The sequence below is a fragment of the Bufo bufo genome, chromosome 5, assembly GCF_905171765.1.
Source record: "Bufo bufo chromosome 5, aBufBuf1.1, whole genome shotgun sequence".
NCBI classification, from domain to species: Eukaryota; Metazoa; Chordata; class Amphibia; order Anura; family Bufonidae; genus Bufo; species Bufo bufo.
The window spans coordinates 246201836-246226055 of record NC_053393.1 but is presented as its reverse complement, the minus strand read 5'-3'; the positions used below and the strand labels follow the sequence as shown (position 1 = coordinate 246226055).

Below are 24220 nucleotides of genomic sequence, written 5' to 3'. Positions count from 1 at the left end.
TCAATGACAAGTTCAAGAATAGATGCTCCTGTACAGTTTTTGTACTAAAGCTGGAATGTTAGGGCATCTAACAGGTTCACTTTAAACACCATTTTCAATGTTCATCTACATTTCAGTAGTGAGTAGCTTTGCAAATAAAATGCATCATGTCGTCTTCTCTGGTTATCGTCTGTCTAACCGCAGAATGGCACGTCACTGCAGCTGCTTGCTTTTTAAGTGTGTGTTTAGAACATTCTTTGATTTAAAGTGGTATTCCTGGATTCATATATAGATAACCTCTATGATCGGCAGGGGTCCAACACTACCACCGATCAGCTGTTTAAAGCGGCCATATCAATCCGGTGAGCGGCAACTAGGCCAGTGACTACATGTTTGTTGGCCACATGGCCTAGTTGCAGCTCAGTCCCATATCTGATCTGATATTGATGAGTTATCCTGAGGATACGCCATCAATGTAGGAGTCCTGGAAACATTAAGGTATTGTGCTTTCTCCAGACACGGTTAAATATTCTGACGTGTAAAAAATCTTCTTTATATTTAATGCTAGCTTGTGAAAATTAGAACAAGATCAAATGTAACTTTCACATAATGTTTCCTGCACTTTGCTATACTCCTCCAGGAGGCCATTTACATTTGCTGACAGGGATGGGTTGAGCCACAGCATTATTGAGCTGTCGTGATGCACTTTCTATCTGCCATTGTAGTTTTAAATACATTTTTTATTACCTAGTTGAAGAAAACCCTGATGTCAGCAATTTCCCTATTTTTGTGCTTCCAGTATGTATAGGAAGTGGATGAAGCAACCCACCAGTGCTCAATATTACTGATATTTCCCTGGCAGTGTAGTGCCACCAGGCTGGTGGGAGACTAAATACATGCCCATAGAGCTTTGCATTGTAAACTACTTTAATAGCAGAAATATGTGTATTGCAGATGTAAGGCTGCGGAAGCTGGCGGATGAGAAGGATGAGCTTGTATCACAGGTAAGCATAACATGGCTTTCATTTTGGAATGATTTTTCATTGGTAAAAGTACTAAAATTGGATCTGGCCTCAATGTCTTGCAGATAAGGAAATTAAAGCTGCAGCTTGATGAAGAGCGTCATAAGAATGTTAGAAATGATACCTCGACAGACTCCGCAGGACTGGAAAATGGTTCCGATCTACAGCTGATTGAAATGCAGAGTAAGTGCTTATTTACCTGTATGTATGTAGTGTCTGCAGGACCTTTGATACATAAGTGGCCCTTGAAGGTGTAATCACACAACTAGAATCGCCAGAGAACATCCTGGGAACTTAGCTGCAATCCATTGACTTCATCTGTGGAATGAATGCTGGAAATTGTTAAAGGGGCATTCCCATCTCAGACATTGCTGGCATATTGCTAGGATATGCCATCAATGTCAGATAGGTGCAGGTCCCACCTCTGTAGTGAAGGGAGATTAGGGCTCTTTTACACCTGCGTTCTTTTCTTCCGGCATAGAGTTCCGTCGTCGGGGCTCTATGCCGGAAGAATCCTGATCAGGATTATCCCAATGCATTCTGAATGGAGAGAAATCCGTTCAGGATGTCTTCAGTTCTGGAACGAAACGTTTTTTGGCCAGAGAAAATACCGCAGCATGCTGCGCTTTTTGCTCCGGCCAAAAATCCTGAAGACTTGCCGCAAGGCCGGATCCGGAATTAATGCCCATTGAAAGGCATTGATCCGGATCCGGCCTTAAGCTAAACGTCGTTTCGGCGCATTGCCGGACCCGACATTTAGCTTTTTCTGAATGGTTACCATGGCTGCCGGGACGCTAAAGTCCGTGCGGCTTCCAGGGCGCTCCAGAATGACGTCAGGGCGCCCCAAGCGCATGGATCACGTGATCGCATGGGGCACTCTGACGTCATTCTGGAGCGCCCCAGGAGCCGCACGGACTGTGAGTATACCGCTCCCCGCTCCTACTATGGCAACCAGGACTTTAATAGCGTCCTGGCTGCCATAGTAACACTGAACGCAATTTGAAGACGGCTCCGTCTTCGAATGCTTTTAGTACACTTGCATTTTTCCGGATTCGGCGTGTAATTCCGGCAAGTGGAGTACACGCCGGATCCGGACAACGCAAGTGTGAAAGAGGCCTTAGCCATGCATGTGCAGCCACACTATGGGAGTTCCTAACATCGCCAAGCACTGGGGGCCCCATTTCTGGAGACAGGTGGTGGTCCCACCTCTGGAACCCACACCTATCTGAATTGATATGCCATCAATGTCTGGGATAGGAATACCCCTTTAATTTAACATTATGGATTTTCATAAACAAAATCATTCATTTGTTGCCAAAATGTTACGGGATACATTTTGGTGACTGGTATAGAAAGCTATCAGATTTTCCCTTTTAATTCCAGACTTGCCTGTTAAGTAAAGCCTATGAAGAGAAGGATCTGTTCTTTTTACAATTCATTTACTTTTACTCATGAAGCTGTTTTGTATCTAGGGGATGCCAATAGACAAATTAGTGAATTCAAGTTCAAACTTTCAAAATCGGAACAAGATATAACTACTCTAGAACAGAACGTAAGTACAGTACTTTTTATTGTCATTATCATGGTACTTTAACTCCCGCAGGTCTTGAAAGTTTTCTGCATTGAACGGAAACTTTCATCTCTGTAATGTGTGTGCCGTTACTGCTGGATACATGTAGTTCTGACTGTCAGGCCTCACGCACACGACCGTAGCCAATAACAACGGATAGCTCCTATATGCATTCTGTTATTTTTCTCACTCCCATCAATAGAAAAGACAATTCTTATGTGCAAAAAACTAACCCGAATAGAACCTGCAGTGAGATTACTGGGTTGGGCACTTGGATCCATGCAAAAGGAATGTGTTAATAGCCCCATTGACTTGTATGGGTCATTGTGCTACCCGTTTTGAAAATGGCTAGCACAATGAAGAAAAATACAGAAAGTTTAAATTTTGTCAGAATTGAAATAAAATAACCTATTGAGTAAAAAGCCTGAACCATTCAAATTCATGTAGCAGTGTCTCAGAACTGATGTTAGTTATAAAGAATGTATTATAAGGGTACATGCACACGTTCAGGATTCATGTGCGGAGCATCTGCACTGAAATCCGCAGGTGTTCGCAGGCAAATCTATGCGGTCAATCCGCATCAATTGGTGCGGTTTCGATGCGGATTTTACTAAGTGAATGAAGAAAATCCGGTCAGGAAAAATAAAATAAATTGACATGCTGCGGATTTTAAAATCCGCACCGCAGGTCAAAATCCGCGCGGAAAAAAATCTGCATCGTGTGCACTGAGAATTTCAAATTCTCATAGAATAAAATGTACATGACCTACAGTGTGGATTTTCCGCGCGCAATCCTGATCGTGTGCATTTAGCCTTAAAGGGGTGAGTCACTTTCTGGCTACTGTTGACCAGTGTGTTTGTAAGACAACTTCACTTCACTTGCTAATTTAGCCTTTGTTGTTATTTTGCACCATTTTCTAAATTTCATAAAGTGTTCTGCCTTTTTGGCCAAGTCTTTTGTGTTGTCCACACAGAGGTTCTGTCCATAAAATGGCTGCTGATGGAGGGTCATGTGACCAGGTAAATCCCTCAGTCTTCTTTATTAAAGTACACCTACACCTGCCCTACTCAACATTGCAAGTACAGGTGGCAGATGTGGTGTATTTGTGTGGAGAAGGCTGAGTGATGTGTCTGGAGTTATTTTTGCCTTCTCCATCAGCAACCATCTTATGGAAAGGTCTTCTGTGTGGACAGCACCGAATATTTGGCCAACAAGGGGACATGACTTATGAGGTTACGCAAACGGCACAGGCAGTCAACAAAGGCTATAAAGGCAAGTAAATATTAAGTACCACTCACATACACATTAGCCAACAGTAGCCAGAAAGTGGCCACTCCTATGTTGATGACTTATTCTCAGGATAGGTCATAAATATCAGATGGGCACCAGCCTGGCACCCCCGCCGATCAGCTGTATGAGGAGAAGGAGCGTGCAGTGCGCATGTCCCGTGTCTCTTCCTGTTCACCGTTGCTGTCTATAGTCTTTGCCATAGACAGCAGCAGCGGAGAAGAAAAGAGAAGGGAGACAGCACATGCGCACTGCGTGCACAGTCTACCCATTCAGCTGATCGCCGGACCCCCGCCAATCTGATATTGATGACCTATCCTGAGAATAGGTCATCAACATAGGAGAGCCCGGAGAATCCCTTTAAGGCATCCTTCACATGCAAATAAGAATCTTTCCATTGACTGACAGCAATCAGAGGTCTTAAAAAAGGTGAAGAAGTGAAACCTTAAAGGGAACCTGTCATCAACTTTATGCTGACCTCCCTGAGAGAAATGCAGGAGAAAACTAGGTAGAAGACTGTCAGTCATCAGCAGGTGGGCGGGGAGAGCAGAACTTTATTTCTCGTGCTTTTTTTTCATTGGGGGACACAGACCATGGGGTATAGCTTGAGGTATTAGTAGGAGGGACACTATGCAAATGAAAGGGCTCCTCCTCCTCGGGCTATACCCCCCCGACTCCACCAGGAGGAACTCAGTCTTTGCTTAGTGTCTGGTGACGGAGGTTGACACGATCACGATCACTATCTCTACTCCTTTTTGTTATTTTCTTTCTAGATGGGGACACAGGTCGGCATGGCTTTGGGACGTCTTTGGGACGTTGCCTGGCTGCCTCCATTTCCCCCCAAGAAGATAAGTGGAACCGGGCTCGACCTGTTAGCTCCGGCATCCCACCAGCTCCTGGGTCACCTGCTGCTGCCCTCCTCCCAGAGCACTGCACTCCTGGAGTCAGACGTCTGAAGAGGTGAGCCCTGCTGGTCCTGAACGGAGGGAGAAGACTGCAGGAGCAGATAAGTATAACTGCAATCGCTCTGCTTCCCCTCCCCTCCCTGTCTTATGTCTATGGGCCGCCTGGGTGATCTGAGGATGTTCTCTGTCCGGGGGTTCTGGGGCATGGAGGCACTATACTAGCTTATCTCCCTGCTGGGACTCTCTGCTCCCCCTTTATGAGGCATGACTTTTTCCCTGGCGGCGCCAGCTAACCTTGGACAGAACAAGGATTTTGGGCTGCAACTGCAGGCAGGCGTGCGTTCCTTGTTAACCCCCGCTTTGCTGTGTTCGGCACTGGGGGACATGTTTTCAGGAAGCACAGAGAGTGGAGCGCGCGATTTTTTCGCGCTTCTATGATGCGGCCGGGGGCGGAGCCTGACGCGGCCGGGGGGCGGAGCCTAGCGCTTCGCTTCGGCATCTTCCTCCGTCTGCTACAAAGGTTCCCACGCTCCTATCCGCTCCCCTGCTTCTCTCTGAACATGGATTAAGGGTGTCAGCCTAAATGGGCTGTGTCATTTTACCATTTCTTTTTTCATGTGCAGCACCATACTGGTCCACAAGGGTATGTGTGGTATGGCATTTTAACCCTATTCAATCTGCTTCTCTCTGAACAGCTGTCTAGCTGTGTATGTGTGTGTATAAATTCCTTGCTTCTGATGTGAACGATCTCTAGTTCGATTCCCAGAAGACACTTTTAAGGTTTCTTTTCTCTAACTGCAACTGTAGATTCTTGCATAGTTGTTATCATGCCTAAGCCAAGTCACCTTCTCAGGCTCCAATGGGGTCCTGTTAGACCACTGGTGTTTGTGCCTCCTGCCCTGGCCCTGGACAGGATCTCCTTCCTGCCCAACCCAGCTCCTAAGGCAAGCTGGTATCTCAGTGATAAGGCTGTTGCCCCAGTCCAGGCTTTCTGAGTTCAAACCACTTTCAGCCTTTAAAAAAAAAAAAAAGAGTGGGAAAAATGCTTATTTCTGTCCCAGCGGAGCTGGCGGTACCCGCCTGGGCATCTGCCAGGTCCTGCGCGGCCGCTGATTTGGCCTGAGTCGCCAAGGCAGCCATGTCCTTTTTGGACCGTATGGCAGTTGCCAATCCAGTGGCCCCTACCACTCCGTCTCCCCGCAGTGGTTCCCGCTGAGGTCGCCTGACTAATAAGAGGCAGCGTGAGCGGTAGCATCCATCTTGGATGACTCCGTTTTCCCCCCTCGTCTAGAGGTGTGTTCAGACAACTCTCCCCCCCCTAAGGAGCGCAGGTCTGAAGGGGGATTGTCCGGCTAGGACGAGGTCATGGAGCGGGTCCCTCCGCCTAAGCTCCCCGCGTTTGGCGGACTTAGTAGCGGCTGTCCGTGACACCTGTAATCTCCAAGGGGATTCTCCTCTACGCGGGAGTTCCCCCCTTTTTTGGTTTTCTGTCCAAGAAGCCATAGGTTGCCGCATTTTTTCCTATCCATGAGGAATTTCCGCGGTCATACCCAGAACCTGGGACAGGATCCTCCTTTTACGACTGAGCAGTGTGGAGGGCTGGTCTTCTCCCCTAGGGTGGATCCCCCAGTGTCCAGGATCACTGCCTTCCCTGTCCTTACCGGCTCCTCTCTGCAGGACGTTCTGGACAGGCGCCTAGATTCTCTCTCAAGAGCCATTTATCTCTGGCGGGCACGTTAGGTCAGTGTTCTCCCCAAGTGTGGTTGCAGCGCCACCACCTGAACCTGGCGGAACATGATGCGTCTACTGACACACCGGATTTGGTTCTCCAGGTGTCTCAGTCTTCCAAATTCCTTTGCGAGGCTTCCATGGGCATTGATTCCCTCTTTACCCGCATTGCAGCCCTCTCGGTCATTCTGCACAGAGAGGTTGGGTTAATAGTGTGGGACGCTGACGCTTCTCCAAGTGTCCCCTTACTAACCTCCCCTTTGAGGGTTCCAGGTTTTTTAGGGCTCAGCTGGACGAGTTCTTCCCTACCGCTATCTGGGGGCGAGAACTCTTACATTCCACACCTACGTCCTAACGTCCTTTTCGAACCGGGTCCTCCGGTTCCAGTACCAGTCCTTTCGCTGCCCCGCCGCTGGGGGGGCTACAGGACTCCCGCAGGAACCTCCCCCCTTCAAGCCCCAGCCGTCATGGTGTCCAAGGACGCAGTCGGCCTCCCTGCTACTTCCACAGGTTTGGAGGGCTCATGTTCAGGAACGCCTGGGCTCTAAGAATTGTAACGTCGGGTTACAAGATAGTTTACATCCAGCGTTTCGGGGGATCCGTTCCGCGCCTCGGATCTCTGGATGGCAGTTTCTTCCCTTCTGGACCAGGGGTATTATTACCCTGGTTTCTCCAGAGGAACAGGGCACGGGTTTCTTTTCAGACCTGTTCATCGTTCCAAGGAAGGGAGGGGTCGGTGCGTCCGACCCTGGATCCGAAGCTGCTCAAATTTTTTTTTTTCAATTGGTATCCCTCCGCTCAGTTATTGTTTCTCTTCTTCAGGGTAATTCCTCGCGTCCGTAGACTTCCAGGACGCCTGTCCGCATGGCCCGATCACAGAATCTCACAACGATTCCTGCGCTTGCCATGGGTGGCCGACTCTATGTATTTTCTTTTTTTTTTTTTTTTTCGCCCTCCCTTTCGGGTTAGCGACTGCCCCTAGGGTCTGTACCATGATCCTAGCGCCTTTGATGGCTCTTCCTCGCACCAAGGACATTTCTTGGCGTCCGGATCACTGTTCAAATTAAACAGCTCGGATGGTTGATCGACTTCCACGATCCTTCTCCTCCCGTCCCTGAAGCTCTCCTTCTGGGGATATTTTTGGATGCCTTGACCAAGAGATTTTTTCTTTCAGACAACTAGGTCTTCTGGATCCAGATGGCGGTGTCGCACCTTCTGCGCTCCCTGTGTCTCTCCTTTCGGGGGTACCTGCGGGTCCTCGGTCTTGTGGTGGCCTCTTCCGAGGCCGTACCATATGTCCAGTTTTTTTTCTCACACTCTGTCGCCGCGACAGGAGATCTTTCCCTCTGGGACGAGCTCTCTCGTGGTCTGTATGCTTACATCTGCAGGTGGCGCGTTCTGTTTTTTTCTACAGAACCTGACGGCGGGAAGATCGTTACTCCCGTTCTTTTCCTGGACCACTGATGCCTGCCTCTGGCTAGGGCGGCGTTCTCCGGTCCCACTCGATTCTGGGGGTTTGGTCGGCGACGGAATAGTTTTCCCTATCAACATCCTTGAGCTGAGAGTGAATTACTTCAGCCATCAAGGTGGGACCACAGCCGGACAGTGATGCGGGAAGTAAAAATAAATAAATAAATAAATATAATATTCTGCTGTGGGCAGAGTCGCACGTTCCGGTGTGGCCAGCAGTATTCCTTCAGGGAATAGGCATCTGGGCTGCGGACTTTCTAAGTCGAAACAAGGTGGAGCCAGGCGAGGGTCTCTGCATCCGGGTGTCTGCGATGACGTGCGTGGCAGGTGGTGCCGTCCGGATGTGGATCTGACGTCGTCATAGGTTCAACAACAAGCTCCCAGGTCTCCGGCTCGCGCCCGAGGTCCGAAGGCGTATGGGGTGGACGCGCTGGTGTCTCCGTGGCAAGTCTTCAGCCTCCTCTATGTCTTCCTTCCGCTTCTCTTCTGTCGAGGGGTCTACGCAAGATTGCGGTGGATGGGATTCGACCGTCCTCATCACCCCAGATTGACTTAACCGCGCATGGTTCTCGGACGTGGCTCGGATGCTGGCGGATGCCCCATGGCTTCTTCCCGACAGGGAGGTTCTACTGTCTCGGGGTCCTCTCTTCCTCCGGAATCTACGGTCTCTTCGTTTAACGGCGTGGCTGTTGAAACCGCCATCCTGAAGAAGAGGGGATTCTCGGATTCGGTGGTTAGAATCATGATCAGGGGAAGCCGGCTTCCTTCCGGATTACTATCGTACCTAGTAGGCCTTCATGACTTTTTGTGAGAACTCGGGGTTCACTCCCCTCGCTTTTCCATCCCGATGGTGCTGTCTTTTCTTCAGTCCGGACTTGAGATGGGACTGTCGCTGAGTTCCCTGAAGGGTCAGGTTTCGGCGCTGCCGTCCTTTTTCAAGGGTCCCTTGCTCTTATGGGTCCTGTGAAGTTCTTTCTTCAGAGGGTGGCACATTCGGTTTCCGTATGTTCCCCTTTTGTCTCCTTGAGATCTCAATTTGGTCCTGCGCGCTCTGCAGACGGCCCCTTTCGAACCTCTGAGAGAGGTCTCCCTGACCTTTCTCACCTGGAGAGTGGTCTTCCTTGTGGCCACATCTCCCATCAGACGGGTGTCGGAGCTGGCCGCTCTTTCCCGCCAGGAGCCCCTTTCTAGTTTTTCTCCAGGATACGGTTGTGTTCCGTCCGGTTCCCTCCTTTTTGCCCGAGGTGGTCTCTTCTTTCCACCTTTAGCAAGGATCTTGTCCTGCCCTCCTTTTGCCCTTCTCCGGCAAACTCCAGGGAACGCGCTCTACACTCCCTGGCTGTCGTCCGGGCCTTGGAAGTGTATCTCACGGCTACCACTTACGTCCGCAGTTCTGATTCCTCCTTGTGGTTTCTGAGGGACCTCGTAGGGGTCTGGCGGCCTCCAAGGTCACTGTGGCGCGATGGATCCGCTCTGCTGTTGTCGCGCTCGTGTTAGGGTTCCCCCGGCACGAAATGCTGCTCACGACACTAGGGTGGTGAAGGCTTCCTGGGCAAGGCGCAATCGTGCCTCTGCGTCTAAGCTGCGTAAGGCGGCCACCTGGTCGTCCTTACGTTACTTTACGAAGTTTTATCAGCTGCATCCCTGATGCTGTCTTTGACCGCAGGGTTTTACAGGCTGTGGTTCCTGTTTGACCGTTGGACGTTCCTCCTGGCGGTGCTGAGATTTTTTCCCACCCCATGGACTGCTTTAGGACGTCCCATGGTCTGTGTCCCCCAATGGAAAAAAGCACGAGAAAAGGAGATTTTTGTGAAACTCACCTGTAAAATCTTTTTCTCGTCTTTTCCATTGGGGGACACAGCTCCCACCCATTCTGTCTGTTGCAGGAGGGGTCTTCAATTCAGTTTTTGCTTATGGTTGGACCTTATGGCTTGGTCCGATGGTTTCCATAATTTTTTCTTGCTCCTTCTCCTACTGCTTGTGCAACGCCTGAGTTCCTCCTGGTGGAGTCGGGGGGTATAGCCCGAGGAGGAGGAGCTCTTTCATTTGCATAGTGTCCCTCCTACTAATACCTCAAGCTATACCCCATGGTCTGTGTCCCCCAATGGAAAAGACGAGAAAAAGATTTTACAGGTGAGTTTCACAAAAATCTCCTTTTATAACCATGAGTCTACTCAGGGGGCCGGGACTCTTTTCGAGGCTCAGTCTGCAATGATTGTGATGTTGGTTTTCGGCAACCTCTTTTAACTTTTAAGTGACAGACCGCTAAAATCAACTCACCGGTCTCTACTTTATTCTGCTGTTCGTATGCGCAGCATAAAGTTGATGACAGGTTCCCTTTAACCCCTTAAGGACTCGGCCCTATTTCACCTTAAGGACTTGGCCATTTTTTGCAAATCTGACCACTGTCACTTTAAGTGCTGATAACTTTAAAACGCTTTGACTTACCCAGGCCGTTCTGAGATTGTTTTTTCGTCACATATTGTACTTCATGACACTGCTAAAATTGGGTCAAAAAAGTTAATTTTTTTGCATAAAAAAATACAATTTTTACCAAAAATTTTGAAAAATTAGCAAATTTCAAACTTTCAGTTTCTCTACTTCTGTAATACATAGTAATACCCCCAAAAATTGTGATGATTTTACATTCCCCATATGTCTACTTCATGTTTGTAGCATTTTGGGAATGATATTTTATTTTTTGGGGATGTTAAAAGGCTTAGAAGTTTAGAAGCAAATTTAGAAATTTTCAGAAATCTTCAAAATCCCACTTTTTATGGACCAGTTCAGGTTTGAAGTCATATTGTGAGGCTTGTATAATAGAAACCTCCCAAAAATGACCCTATTCTAGAAACTACACCCCTCAAGGTATTCAAAACTGTTTTTTCAAACTTTATTAACCCTTTAGGTCTTCGATTTTTTCCAGGAGTAAAACAAGGGTTAACTGCCAAACAAAACTCAAAATGGGTTGCCCTGATTCTGTAGTTTGCAGAAACACCCCATATGTGGTCGTAAACTACTGTTTGGCCGAACGGGAGCACATAGAAGGAGGGGAACACCATATGGGTTTTGGAAGGCAGATTTTGCAGGACTGGTTTTGTTTATACCATGTCCCATTTGAAGCCCCCTGTTGCACCCCTAGAATAGAAATTTCAAAAAAGTGACTCCATCTAAGAAAGTACACCCCTCAAGGTATTCAAAACTGGGTTTACAAACTTTGTTAACCCTTTAGGTGTTCCACAAGAGTTGATGGCAGATGGAGAAACAATTTTGAAATTTCTATTTTTTGGAAAATTTTCCAATATAATCAATTTTTTCCAGGAGTAAAACAAGGGTTAACTGCCAAACAAAACTCAAAATGGGTTGCCCCGATTCTGTAGTTTGCAGAAACACCCCATATGTGGTCGTAAACTACTGTTTGGCCGAACGGGAGCACATAGAAGGAGGGGAACACCATATGGGTTTTGGAAGGCAGATTTTGCAGGACTGGTTTTGTTTATACCATGTCCCATTTGAAGCCCCCTGTTGCACCCCTAGAATAGAAATTTCAAAAAAGTGACTCCATCTAAGAAAGTACACCCCTCAAGGTATTCAAAACTGGGTTTACAAACTTTGTTAACCCTTTAGGTGTTCCACAAGAGTTGATGGCAGATGGAGAAACAATTTTGAAATTTCTATTTTTTGGAAAATTTTCCAAAATAATAAATTTTTTCCAGGAGTAAAACAAGGGTTAACTGCCAAACAAAACTCAAAATGGGTTGCCCCGATTCTGTAGTTTGCAGAAACACCCCATATGTGGTCGTAAACTACTATTTGGCTAAACGGCAGGACATAGAAGAAGGGGAACGTCATATGGTTTTTGGAAGGCAGATTTTGCTGGACTGGTTTATTTACACCATGTACCCTTTCAAGCCCCCTGATGCACCCCTAGAGTAGAAACTCCACAAAAGTGACCCCATCTAGGAAACTACGGGATAAGGTGGTTGTTGTTTTGGGACTATTTTAGGGGTAAATATGATTTTTGGTTGCTCTATATTACTCTTTTTTGAGGCAATGTAACAAAAAAAAAATTCTAAAATTGTTTCTACATTCGCTATTTAGTTTTGTGGAACACCTAAAGGGTTAACATAGTTTGTAAAGTAACTTTTGAATACCTTGAGGGGTGTAGTTTCTTAGATGGGGTCACTTTTTTGGAGTTTCTAGTCTAGGCTACATCAGGGGGGGCTTCTAATGGGACATGGTGTCAAAAAAAAAAACTGTCCATCAAAATCTGCCTTCTAGAAACCATATGGAGTTCCCTTCGTTCTATGCCCTGCCGTGCGGCTATATAGCCATTTACGACCACATATGGGGTGTTTCTGCAAACTACAGAATCAGGGCCATAAATATTGAGTTTTGTTTGGCGGTTAACCCTTGCTTTATTACTGGCAAAAAGGGTTCAAATGGAAATTTTGCCCAAAAATGGGTGTTTTGGCACCGTTTTTATTTTATATTTTTAACACCGTTCATCCGAGGCGTTTGGGCAAAAGTTATTTTTATAGCGACGACTTTTACGCACGCGACGATGCCCAATATGTATGGTTCTCAGACTTTGGAGACACTAAGCAGGCATCCTAAAAACTGCGGCCCTCCAGATGTTGTAAAACTACAATTCCCACCATGCCCTGCTGATGGCTGTAGGTTGTCTGGGCATGCTGGGAGTTATAGTTTTACAACATCTGGAGGGCCGCAGTTTGAGGATGCCTGCACTAAAACTAATATTTTTTTGGGGAAAAAAAAAATGTTTCCGTGTCTCCAAAGTCTGAGAGCCATAGTTTTTTATGTTCTCTAGTGGACTGTTGGGGATTATAAAAATTTAGTACTCCATGGAAGTGTGATACTCCCTGAAGCAATCGATAACGCAGAGGCCCGGATGATCGGGGCAAGTGTCGCACTGAGTGGTGGTGTCCTTCCCTATCCCCCCTCCTGCGACACACTCTGCACTTTTTTTGGGTTCGTCCCTTCTTTCCAGTATGGGGGACCACACCTGGAAAGTGTTGGCCAGGGACGATCCGGGCGCCTCCAATTCCCGAGGTACTCCGGCCTGCTCTTTCCCGGTCCGAAAAGATCAGGTCCTTGAGGACTGCCTCATAGAATTGGAGGAATGTCCCTGTGCTGCCAGCGCTTCGGGATAGTACAAAAGAGTTGTACATGGCAACCTGCACCAAGTAGACCGCAACTTTTTTGTACCATGCCCGGGTTTTGCGCATGGCGTTATATGGCTTGAGGACTTGATCCGAGAGATCAACTCCTCCCATATACCGATTGTAGGCGACGATACAATCGGGCTTGAGGACCGTTGCCGCGGTACCTCGCACAGGGACTGGGGTGATGCCGTTACCGTGGATTGTGGACAGCATAAGGACATCCCTCTTGTCCTTATACCTGACCAGCAACAGGTTTCCACTGGTAAGTGCACGGGTCTCACCCCTGGGGATAGGTACCTGGAGGGGGTAGGCAGGGAGGCCGCGTTGATTTTTCCGCACGGTCCCACAAGCGAACGTGGATCTGGCGGCAAGGGACCTGAACAAGGGAATGCTGGTATAAAAGTTGTCCACGTACAAGTGGTAACCCTTATCCAGCAGTGGGTCCCACACGAGTTTCCCGGTAACACCCAGAGTGGGGGGACATTCTGGGGGTTGAATCCGGGAATCTCGCCCCTCGTACACACGAAATTTGTAAGTGTACCCTGAGGTACTCTCACAAATTTTGTATAGCTTCACGCCATACCTCGCCCGCTTTGTGGGAATATATTGGCGGAAACTGAGTCTCCCCTTGAACGCAACGAGAGACTCATCAACCGCGACCTCCCTTCCAGGTACGTAGGCCTGCTGAAATGTGGCCCCAAAGTGATCGATGACCGGCCGTATCTTGTACAGCCGGTCATAGGCAGGATCACTTCAGGGGGGACATGCTGCATTATCGGAATAATGCAGACATTTCCGGATGGCCTCAAACCGGGGACGTGTCATGACCATACTGTACAGTGGGGTCTGGTATAGGACGTCCCCACTCCAGTATTGCCTGACACTGGGTTTTTGGACTAGACCTATATGCAGCACGAGGCCCCAAAATGTCCTCATCTCGGCTGCACTGACCGGCGTCCAGCCACCGGGTCTAGCCAAAAATGAGCCTGGGTTTTGAGCGACGAACTGTTGGGCGTACAGATTCGTCTGCTCCACCATCAGATTCACCAGTGGGTTACTGAAAAAAAAACTAAAATAGTCTATTTCAGTAAACCCCACTGTGGGAATCTGGATTCCAGGATTGCCAGCAAAATCCGGAATCTCAGGCTCAAAGTCCACTGGGGGACACCAGCTAAGTTCATCGGCAGGGGGCTCCGGTGGACTTATTTGGTGGGCCGGGAAACCAGTACGAACCCCAGGGCGGCTCGTACTAGGGTGGGCCACAGGATCCCTAGCATGTGGGGCCCCTGGCTCCGCCTGGCGGCGTCTCCGCCGCCTTGGTGGCTCATCGTCATCAGATGATGATGAGGAGGATGCGGATGATAAAAGGAACGTGGGGTCATCCTCATCCTCACTGGGGCTCTCAGAGTCGGAGGCAATCTGGGCGTATGCCTCCTCGGCCGAGAACATCCGGCGGGCCATGGGTGTGTGTGCGTGTATGTGTGCGTGTGTGGAAACCTTTATTATATGTGCGTGTGTGTGGGGGCAACGGGTGTTCGCGTACTAAAAAAGGCAAAAAAAAGAAAGGGCAAGTGTTAGGAAAAAAAAAGTTCAAACTTGCTGATCAGCGGTACAACGCTGATCAGCGGTCGGTGGGGTGGTGGGGCGGGCGATGCGCTAACACTAGACGGACGCTAAAAAGTGCCGGCCAGTCAGCACACGCAGAAAAAAAAAAAGTGGTGGTAAGGGGGCTGGTGGTCAGGGGAGGGGGGGGGGGGCTGGTGGTCAGGGGAGGGGGGGGGGGGGCTGGTGGTGGGGAAGGGGGGTGGGGGGGGGGTCTGGTGGTGGGGGGGTCTGGTGGGGGGGGGCAAGTGGCAGGGGGGGATCTGGGGTCTGATGGATGGATCAAAGAAAGTTTGGAAATAAAAGTTTTTTTTTTTTTTTTCTTCTAACTAACTTTTCCCTTCTTTCCCTGCCTAACGGTGCCTCTCCCTCACTGACCCTAACCTACCTGGGTGGCGATGGGTGCAGGAGGGTGATGGATGCCGATTGTGGGGACACAGGAGCTCGTTCTGGACGGTGCTGCACGGTCAGGGTGCTGGACAGGAAGAGGAGGGGAGAGAGGAGCGCAGGAAGTTTGAATCTCGCGCCTCTCTCCCCTGCTCCAATCAGCACCCTGGACAGCGGCGTTCAGCACCAGGGCCAGCACCGCCTCTCCAAATCCTCGGACTGCGATAGGTGGTGTAAAATTACGCCACCGATCGCAGTCTTTTTCCGGTTCATCGGGTCACAGGACACCCGAATGGACCGGAAACGCAGAAAACCGCAGGTCTGAATTGACCTGCGGTTTTCTGCGATCGTCGATGCGGGGGGGTCAAATGACCCCCCCCTGCATTGTTACGGGATGCCGGCTGAATGATTTCAGCCGAAATCCCGTTCCGATTAACCCTTGGGGCGCCGGAATGCCGATTTCAAGGTAGGACGTACCGGTACGCCCTGAGTCCTTAAGGACTCGGGAAATAGGGCGTACCGATACGCCCTGCGTCCTTAAGGGGTTAAAGTGCACCTCCACTTATAAATGAGCAATCTAATGCTTGCAGTATTTACTATAAGCTTAATTGTGACAATGTAGAGTAGGTCATTGGTAGTGTCCTCCTTCTGTCGGAGTAACAACAGCAGAAAGAGCCCTGTGCACCTCACAATGCTGCTCCTGCTGGCTATGAATGCAAGTTTGGATAGGGGACATATTGTTACACCATGCCCTGTCTTCTGGAGCTTTTCAGTCCGTTTCAGAAGTGTGCAGCATGGGCGTCTTACTACTGGAGCTCAGAAAGAAAGATTTTTACAAGTCATCTGCATGGTAAAGTTAAAGCTTATAGTAATTATTCACTTATAACTGGAGGGACACTTAAGTATACAAAGAAATGTATGGAAAGCGGAGCTCAACAGCATGTAATGGTGCTGTGGGACATCAATCAAGAAGTGATTACAGACCAGACTGTGTCTGCTATTCACCTAAACACCCATAAGGTGTTAGCCACTTTCTATAAGAAGTTCTGTAATCCTCCACCTAGCGGGCACTGTCCTAGGGAGCCCTGACTTACACCACCACCTTGTTTCAGGGTCCCCCACTGTCCATGGGTCCAGTATATAAACAGCAGAAGTTGGTATCTGCTACCTCTGTAGCAATTAAGACGGGGTGCTGACAGGGTATACCCAGACGACCTTACTGTGAAGGCATTCAGCACATGCACATATAGGAGATTCTGCTGCATGTATCTGTGCATGTGTTGGGCTTCATCACAAGCGCAGATGAGACTGTGTCTGGCGCAGTGGCCACCATCTTGATTGCCAGTGTTCGTGGTTTACACTCCACATTCACCACAGGCACCGATACATGCAGCAGATTCAGCCCCTCCCTGCATCAATCAGAGCGCATGCATGAAACTGGAGAGCACATGAGCGCGTGCTCATTTAATCACTCTTAGGCCGAATTAGGCCATTTGACGCCACAACCCAACTGTTTAACAGCATCCGGATCACAGTGGCAAATAAATTGCACTGATGTTCGCACCACAAACATTACGGTAGTTGCATGGTCCCCATCTTTAGCATAAAAATGCAGACCACTTCTCTAATGATACCCATTGCGTACTGCAATGATATCGTTAACGATTATTACTAGAGAGAGATACTGTATCTGAAAATGTCAGCAGAAGTGGGCGGAGAGCAGCTGTACATGTGTGGGACGCCTCCATTAATTTTTATAGAAGTGCACTCCCCTTCACTTTTTAGAAATAAGCCTGTTTTAGAAATAAGTGCGGGTCCCACCTATGAGACCTATATGACTTTGATAGCATATCCTAGTAATATGCCATCAAAGTCCCAGATGAAACGACCCTTTTAATCTTCAATGACATAGTATTGCCGAAATGAAAATGAAAACCAGCCTAAAATTCTAAAAGAAAAAAAGGATATATTACTGCTTCTTAACCCTTTCATGACCAAGGGTCATTGATGCCCTAGTGTCCAGGTCACAATTTACAAATCTGACATGCGTCAGTTTATGTGGTAATAGCTTTGGAACACTTTTACTTATCCAAGCCATTCTGAGATTGTTTTCTCGTGACACATTGTACTTCATGATAGTCATATATTTGAGTCAATATATTTCCCCTTTATTTCTGAAAAAATCCCAAATTTACCAAAAATTTTGAAAAATTCACAATTTTCCAAATTTCAATTTCCCTGCTTCTAAAACAAAGTCATACCTAATAAAATATTTATTACTTAACATTCCCCATATGTCTACTTTATGTTGGCATCATTTTGGAAATGTCATTTTATTTTTTTAGGACGTTAGAAGGCTTAGAAGTTTAGAAGCAATTCTTAAAATTTTTACGAAAATTTCCAAAACCCACTTTTTAAGGACCAGTTCAGGTCTGAAGTCACTTTGTGGGGCCTACATAGTGGATACCCCCATAAATGACCCCATTATAGAAACTACACCCCTCAAGTTACTCAAAACTGATTTTACAAACTTTGTTAACCCCTTTAGGCGTTCCACAAGAATTAAAGGAAAATGGAGATGAAATTTCTAAATTTCACTTTTTTGGCAGATTTTCCATTTTATAAATTTTTTTTCTTTAACACATTGAGGGTTAACAGCCAAACAAAACTCAATATTTATTACCCTGATTCCGCGGTTTACAGAAACACCCCACATGTGGTCGTAAACTGCTGTACGGGCACACGGCAGGGCGCAGAAGGAAAGGAATGCCATACGGTTTTTGGAAGGCAGATTTTGCTGGATTGGTTTTCTGAACGCCATATGTTTTTTATTTTTCTGCCGATCGTCTTGTGCAGGGGCTCGTTTTTTGCAGAAAGTGTTGAGGTTTTTATTGGTACCATTTTTGGGTACATAGGATTTTTTGATCATTCATTATTACACTTTATGGGGCAAGGTGACCCAAAAATTGGCTGTTTTGGAACAGTTTTCATTTATTTATTTTTACAGAGTTCATCTGAGGAGTTAGATCATGTGATAGTTTTATAGAGCAGATCGTTACGGATGTGGCAATGCCTAATATGTATACTTTTTCTTATTTATTTAAGTTTTACACAATAATAGCATTTCTGAAACCAAAAAAATGATGTTTTAGTGTCTCTATAGTCTGAGAGCCATAGCTTTTTTATTTTTTGGGCGATTGTCTTAAATAAGGTATCATTTTTTGCGGGATGAGGTGACGGTTTGATTGGTACTATTTTGGGGGTCATAAGCCTTTTTGATTGCTTGCTGTTGCACTTTTTGTGATGTAAGGTGACAAAAACCGCTTTTTTGGCACTGTTTGTTTTTATTTTTTTTATGGTGTTTATCGGACAGGGTCTATCATGTGATATATTTATAGAGACGGTCGTTACGGAGACACCGGTGACACCTAATATGTGTATTTTATTTTATTTTTTCATTTTTTTTTTATAGGAAAAGGCAATTTCTTTTTTTAATTTACTTTTTTTTTTTTTCTTTTTTTTTTTTCATTTTTACTATTTTCACTTTCTTTTTTTTATAAAGTCCCTCTTGGACCATGAAGATCCAGTGGGGCTGATGGTTGTACTATACTTTGCAATGCTCTTGCATTGCAAAGTATAATACTATTAGATGCCCTGTAATGCCCTGTAGGTGGCAACAGCGGACGCTTTTGCAAAGCGTCCGGTTGCCATGGCAACCATCGGGTGCTGCAATCACAGCGCTGCAGCCCTGATGGTTGAGAGAGGGAGCTCCCTCCCTCTATTAACCCCATGGATGCTGCAACCGCGGCATTTATGGGGTTACAGGAGAGTGTCAGCATAGAGCTGACACTCTCTGCTGATGGCGGCGGCTCAGGAATGGAGCCGCCGCCATCACACACAGCAGGGTGATTGGGGGCAGCGCTGGAAAGGGGGGAGGGGGGGGATCGGGGGGGTACAGCCGCTAACATTGAGGGCAGGAGGGGCGGGTGATAATGCATGGGGCGGGGAGGGGGCGGACCGCATCAGGGCAGCTGCCTCTAGGAGATGAGCGCAGGAGCAGATGAGCTGCAGGCGGACACAAGGGGGGCTTGGAGGGGCACAGATCGGGGGGGGTATTACGAGGAAACTATCTGATTTCAGGCTCTGATCTGCAGAGTGCAGATCAGAGCCTGAAACCGGCATTTTTTCACTGCCGCGATCCGATTGGTTAGTCTGCAGAGACTAACCAATCGGATCGATTGTCGGCAAGGGGCCACTCTGATTGGTCCCTTGCCGGCATTACTGCACTGTATGCTGTCCGTGACAGCAGCAGTGCAGGGGCAGAAGCTTTAATCCAAGCGCTTTTCAGCGCTTGGATTAAAGAGCTGGTTTGACGTTTATAGACGTGATAGCTGCACGAGGCATGTGCAAATATCACGTATATAAACGGATTGCAGTCGGGAAGGGGTTAATAATAATTTTCTGTGACCAAATATATTTACCAGTTTATTATCTAATATAGACATGTGGGAGATCCCGCATTAAATGTACCAAATGTGAACACTAGGCTGTTTACCTATAACTCAAAATTCTGAATAGTGACTATGCATGCACATAGCCCTTTCGAGTCTTCTTCTCACTTCTCAGATATGTACAAGAGGCACATGACCATCTAAATAAGCAAGCTTGCTAGTTGTCTAGCAGAGGGGATGGAGCAACATACGGTATGACAGCAGAATGTGACAACACGTAGGTTTATTTTGTAGTCTGTAACCCTTGCAGGTGCCGTAAACTCAAAAAATAACATATTGTTCTTAGGCCTCTTTCACACTTGCGTTGTCCGGATCCGGCGTGTACTCCACTTGCCGGAATTACACTCCGGATCCGGAAAAACGCAAGTGTACTGAAAGCATTTGAAGACGAAACCGTCTTCCAAATGCGTTCAGTGTTACTATGGCACCCAGGACGCTATTAAAGTCCTGGTTGCCATAGTAGGAGCGGGGAGCGGTATACTTACAGTCCGTGCGGCTCCCGGGGCGCTCCAGAATGACGTCAGAGCGCCCCATGCGCATGGATGACGTGATCCATGTGATCACATGATCCATGCGCTTGGGGCGCCCTGACGTCACTCTGGAGCGCCCGGGGAGCCGCACGGACGGTAAGTATACTGCTCCCCCGCTCCCCACTACACTTTACCATGGCTGCCAGGACTTTAGCGTCCCGGCAGCCATGGTAACCACTCTGAAAAAGCTAAACGTCGGATGCGGCAATGCGCCGAAACGACGTTTAGCTTAAGTCCGGATCAATGCCTTTCAATGGGCATTAATTCCGGATCCGGCCTTGCGGCAAGTGTTCCGGATTTTTGGCCGGAGCAAAAAGACCAGCATGCTGCAGTATTTTCTCTGGCCAAAAAACGTTCCATTCCGGAACTGAAGACATCCTGATGCATCCTGAACGGATTTCTCTCCATTCAGAATGCATTAGGATAATCCTGATCAGGATTCTTCCGGCATAGAGCCCCGACGACGGAACTCTATGCCGGAAGACAAGAACGCAAGTGTGAAAGAGCCTTTAATAAAATTTGGCAAATAGTTTTCATTTTAGATGCACTGAACCAATCCAAATGGTTGTAAAAGTGCAGATAGCCTTTGAAGTGTATGTTCATCATTTTATAGTTTTACATGTAGGTATCATCTACATTAAAACATAACTTTTACTATATTTGAGGGATTCATATTTCTGCTGGTTGCTATTGGAAACAGTCAACAACCTTTTTGGCACACGCATTCTTTAAAGCTGACCTGAAAATGATGCATCTTGTGTTTTACATTTCTTTTCTTTCTTTTCTAGGTTCTTCGGCTTGAAGGACAAGTGTTGAGATATAAATCTGCAGCAGAAAATGCAGAAAAGGTAGAAGATGAACTTAAAGCAGAAAAGAGAAGACTTCAGAGAGAGGTATGAAATAACTGAGGAGGTTAGATTTTTTCTGTCTGTATGTTGGCATTTGCGGGATATATACATTTAATTTGTTTGGCTGGCTAAATTTCTACTATAAGAATAGCCATCCAAACGTGGTAGATCAGGACCATGTTTTTATGCACTTTGTGAATTTTGGGCTTTATAGACTAACCCCTTGTCCTGGAGGGATTGGTTCACAACCTACATCTAGTCTGTGTATTGATGACTTATTTGCAGGAGGATAAGAAACATTCTTACAATCCACGTTTCATTTTTTTTTTAACAGCTTCGGACTACTCAGGACAAAATGGAAGAGATGGAGATGACAAATAGCCACTTAGTGAAAAGGTTAGAGAAGATGAAGGCCAACCGGAATGCACTTCTGTCTCAGCAGTAAAGAGGATGCCACACAACAACGTAATGCACTGCTCCACAAAACAATGCGCCTTCACTTGGTCTCCTACTATAGACATTCTTCTTCGCACTCTTGGTGCATATTCTGGCTGAGCCTGCCGGATTCTTGACAGCAGAGTGACTTGTCAATCTTTAATTTATGAGAGGAGTGAAGAACTAGTATTAACCCATTAATACGCCTTTATGATTTCTCCTTTTCAGCTCGCTGATTTGGGTAGATTTCTGATTTGAGGCGCAACACGCTGGATTCCTGGTTTTTCATAGGATATTATTTTCCCTCACATTGTTATAATCAACTTTACTCACACTCATTTCTTTTTGTGGTTTGCTGCTTACCTCTGCTGGTGAACTGAAACTACTGCATGAAGAGGAATATCTGCCATGAATAATGCCTATTCAATACTGTACTGATGCTGAACAGACTGCGCCAGGCCCCTTCCCTGCATAAAGTAGTCATGGATTCACGGACATGCATTATACTTGCCAAACGTGTATATCAAAGAGGAAATCTCACATGGAGAGCCTTCTGTGCTGAGCAAGTGCCCAGACCAGTTATTACGTGTCTTATGTTGTCACATACCGAACTAGAGATCAGCAGGGAAGGGGTTAAAAACGCCAAGTGCCTTCCTCACTGTAATTTCAGCTAATTGCTGTTCAAAGCTATCCATTGGAATTATGCTAACACTCGTTCTTGGAAACCTTACAGTTTGGGGGGGGGGGGGGGGGGGGAATGTGCATTCATTAAACTTTATACATTTTGAACAAAAAATACTTTTTGTAAAAAAATATTTTAATTTGTATACAAATTGTATAACACCAGACAGGGACTGTATATTCTTTTATTGCATGGGTGATGGCATAACTGGTAATAGTATTTTAATGAGATGATTTGGCTAACGTTGCAAATCGGACCCATTCAGTATGTCAGATGGATTTTGATGTACAATGTAAAATTTATAATCTGTTGCTCGAGTGAAGCTAATAGACTAAGCAAATTGCCGGGGACCTATTAAATGGAGACTTTAATGGTCGTGTCATTGTTAGTTTCTAATTTCATATTTATTTAGGATTATCTTACCAACAATTTCTTTGCAGACCAGAAAAAAATGTTAAAGCATGAGAAAAGGGCTAATTTATACCTACAATTTTATTTTCAAAGAAAGTTTATTGCAAAAAAATGTACCCAATTAAACTGCTCACTTCAAACAGGTAACTTTACGGTCATGTTATTTTCACCTTCAATCTGAGTACGTTATGTTTTCGGGGGCTAGCAGCCAAGTATGTCAAGTCCTATTTTTTCTTATTCATGAGTTTTATCGGGTTTTATAACCGAGACTGTAAACTGTGTCACCTATATAACATACTAATAAGATTAATATGATGAGTCAATCATTGAAGGTTGCAATCAGAAAGCGCATTTTTAGCTTTGTGTTAATGATAAGCAACGAAAATGACAAACATATTGCCCAATATTAGTGGAGTCTGATTCTAGGTATTGCTATTTCAATCTTCAGTTTTAGGATATGCTATTAATGTCTCAAGGACCCATCTCCAGAACATGGTTTGTCTGGCCACCGCATCCAGGCAGAGAATAAATAGAGAAGTGACTGTGCATGTTCCCTCCATTCAGTTCTGTGAGAGCTACCCATGCCAGCATGCTTGCCTGTTTTCATGACTCCCATAGAAGTGAATGGAGAGAATTGTGTCCTGTAAAGTGGACTACCTGCCATATTTGTGGCTGTGTGTGTGCGTGTCCTCACCTGTATGGTCTCACTGCGCCAGCTCTTCTACATTCTGTAGTAACTACCATGTAGAGGCTACAGTGGCTTCTACTAAGTTTCTTTCTTTGGCTATTACAGACAACTGGTACGATAGGAAAAATAATAAAAAGTCACAGTATCAAAAAATCCTATACAATATAACTTAATCTTTAGCCATTTAAGATTCAGAAAGCAACCCCAACAGATTATTAAATGACTAAAATTGATAAATCATGCCCACATACACATTATGGGAACCGAATGATATGCTAAAAACATATCCAGCAGCTGTCACAATCCTGATGTATCTTTACATATATGATGACATGCAGCATCAACCCAGCAGGCTAATAAACCATATAGACTCACGGTTCAGTTGTACCGGGTGTTGGCTGATGAGTGGTCACCTTGAAGATGCGGTCGGAAGAGAACTATCCGTAAAATGTCCCTGCCTAAAAGCAGAGCACCAACCCCAAAAGGGGCAGACACACTTCTCGGTGGCTAAACCCTCTGATGTCACCTGGAAGGCCCTGGATGACTACTTCATAGGCATTGTATAGGCCAGTCCTGACGTGTTTTACCCAGCATTAATTATTGGTTCTCCAGGGGACCAAAGCATGAAGATAGATGCAAACAAGATAATGGCAACCTTGATATATAATGGTGCAGGGGTAGGGATGGAGACCACTCGTCAGTCAACACCCTGTACAACTGAACCGTAAGTCTGTGGTTTATCAGCCTGCTTCATGTCATTAAAAGTTCTATTTTAGAGGATTTTTTGATACTCTGAATTTTAGGCTTCTTTCTTTCATTCATCTAAAATACAGTAACATCAGATAAATCTGTAAAGATATCCCACCTCTAACAGCAGGTTTACACTTGTGGGATTTGTATACTACATATGTATGTATATGCATATTTTATCTTACTGCAAGAATGTACAGTAGATATGCACAAGGACAAGTCCCATTGT

The 24220-nt window shown here is 46.3% G+C and overlaps 1 protein-coding gene across 19 annotated transcripts in view; it reads left to right on the top strand.

The window, feature by feature from the left end:
* Window positions 1–22697, top strand: part of LRRFIP2 (LRR binding FLII interacting protein 2) — a 107375-nt gene extending 84678 nt beyond the window's left edge. For all 19 annotated transcript variants that reach the window (XM_040434186.1, XM_040434189.1, XM_040434187.1 and 16 more), the window contains 5 exons: window positions 934–983; window positions 1067–1184; window positions 2474–2553; window positions 20966–21070; window positions 21360–22697. In XM_040434186.1, coding sequence (XP_040290120.1) covers window positions 934–983; window positions 1067–1184; window positions 2474–2553; window positions 20966–21070; window positions 21360–21470 — 464 coding nt within the window. In that variant the 3' untranslated portion in view covers window positions 21471–22697. The remainder of the gene's footprint in view (window positions 1–933; window positions 984–1066; window positions 1185–2473; window positions 2554–20965; window positions 21071–21359) is intronic.
* The last annotated feature ends 1523 nt before the right edge of the window (window positions 22698–24220 follow it).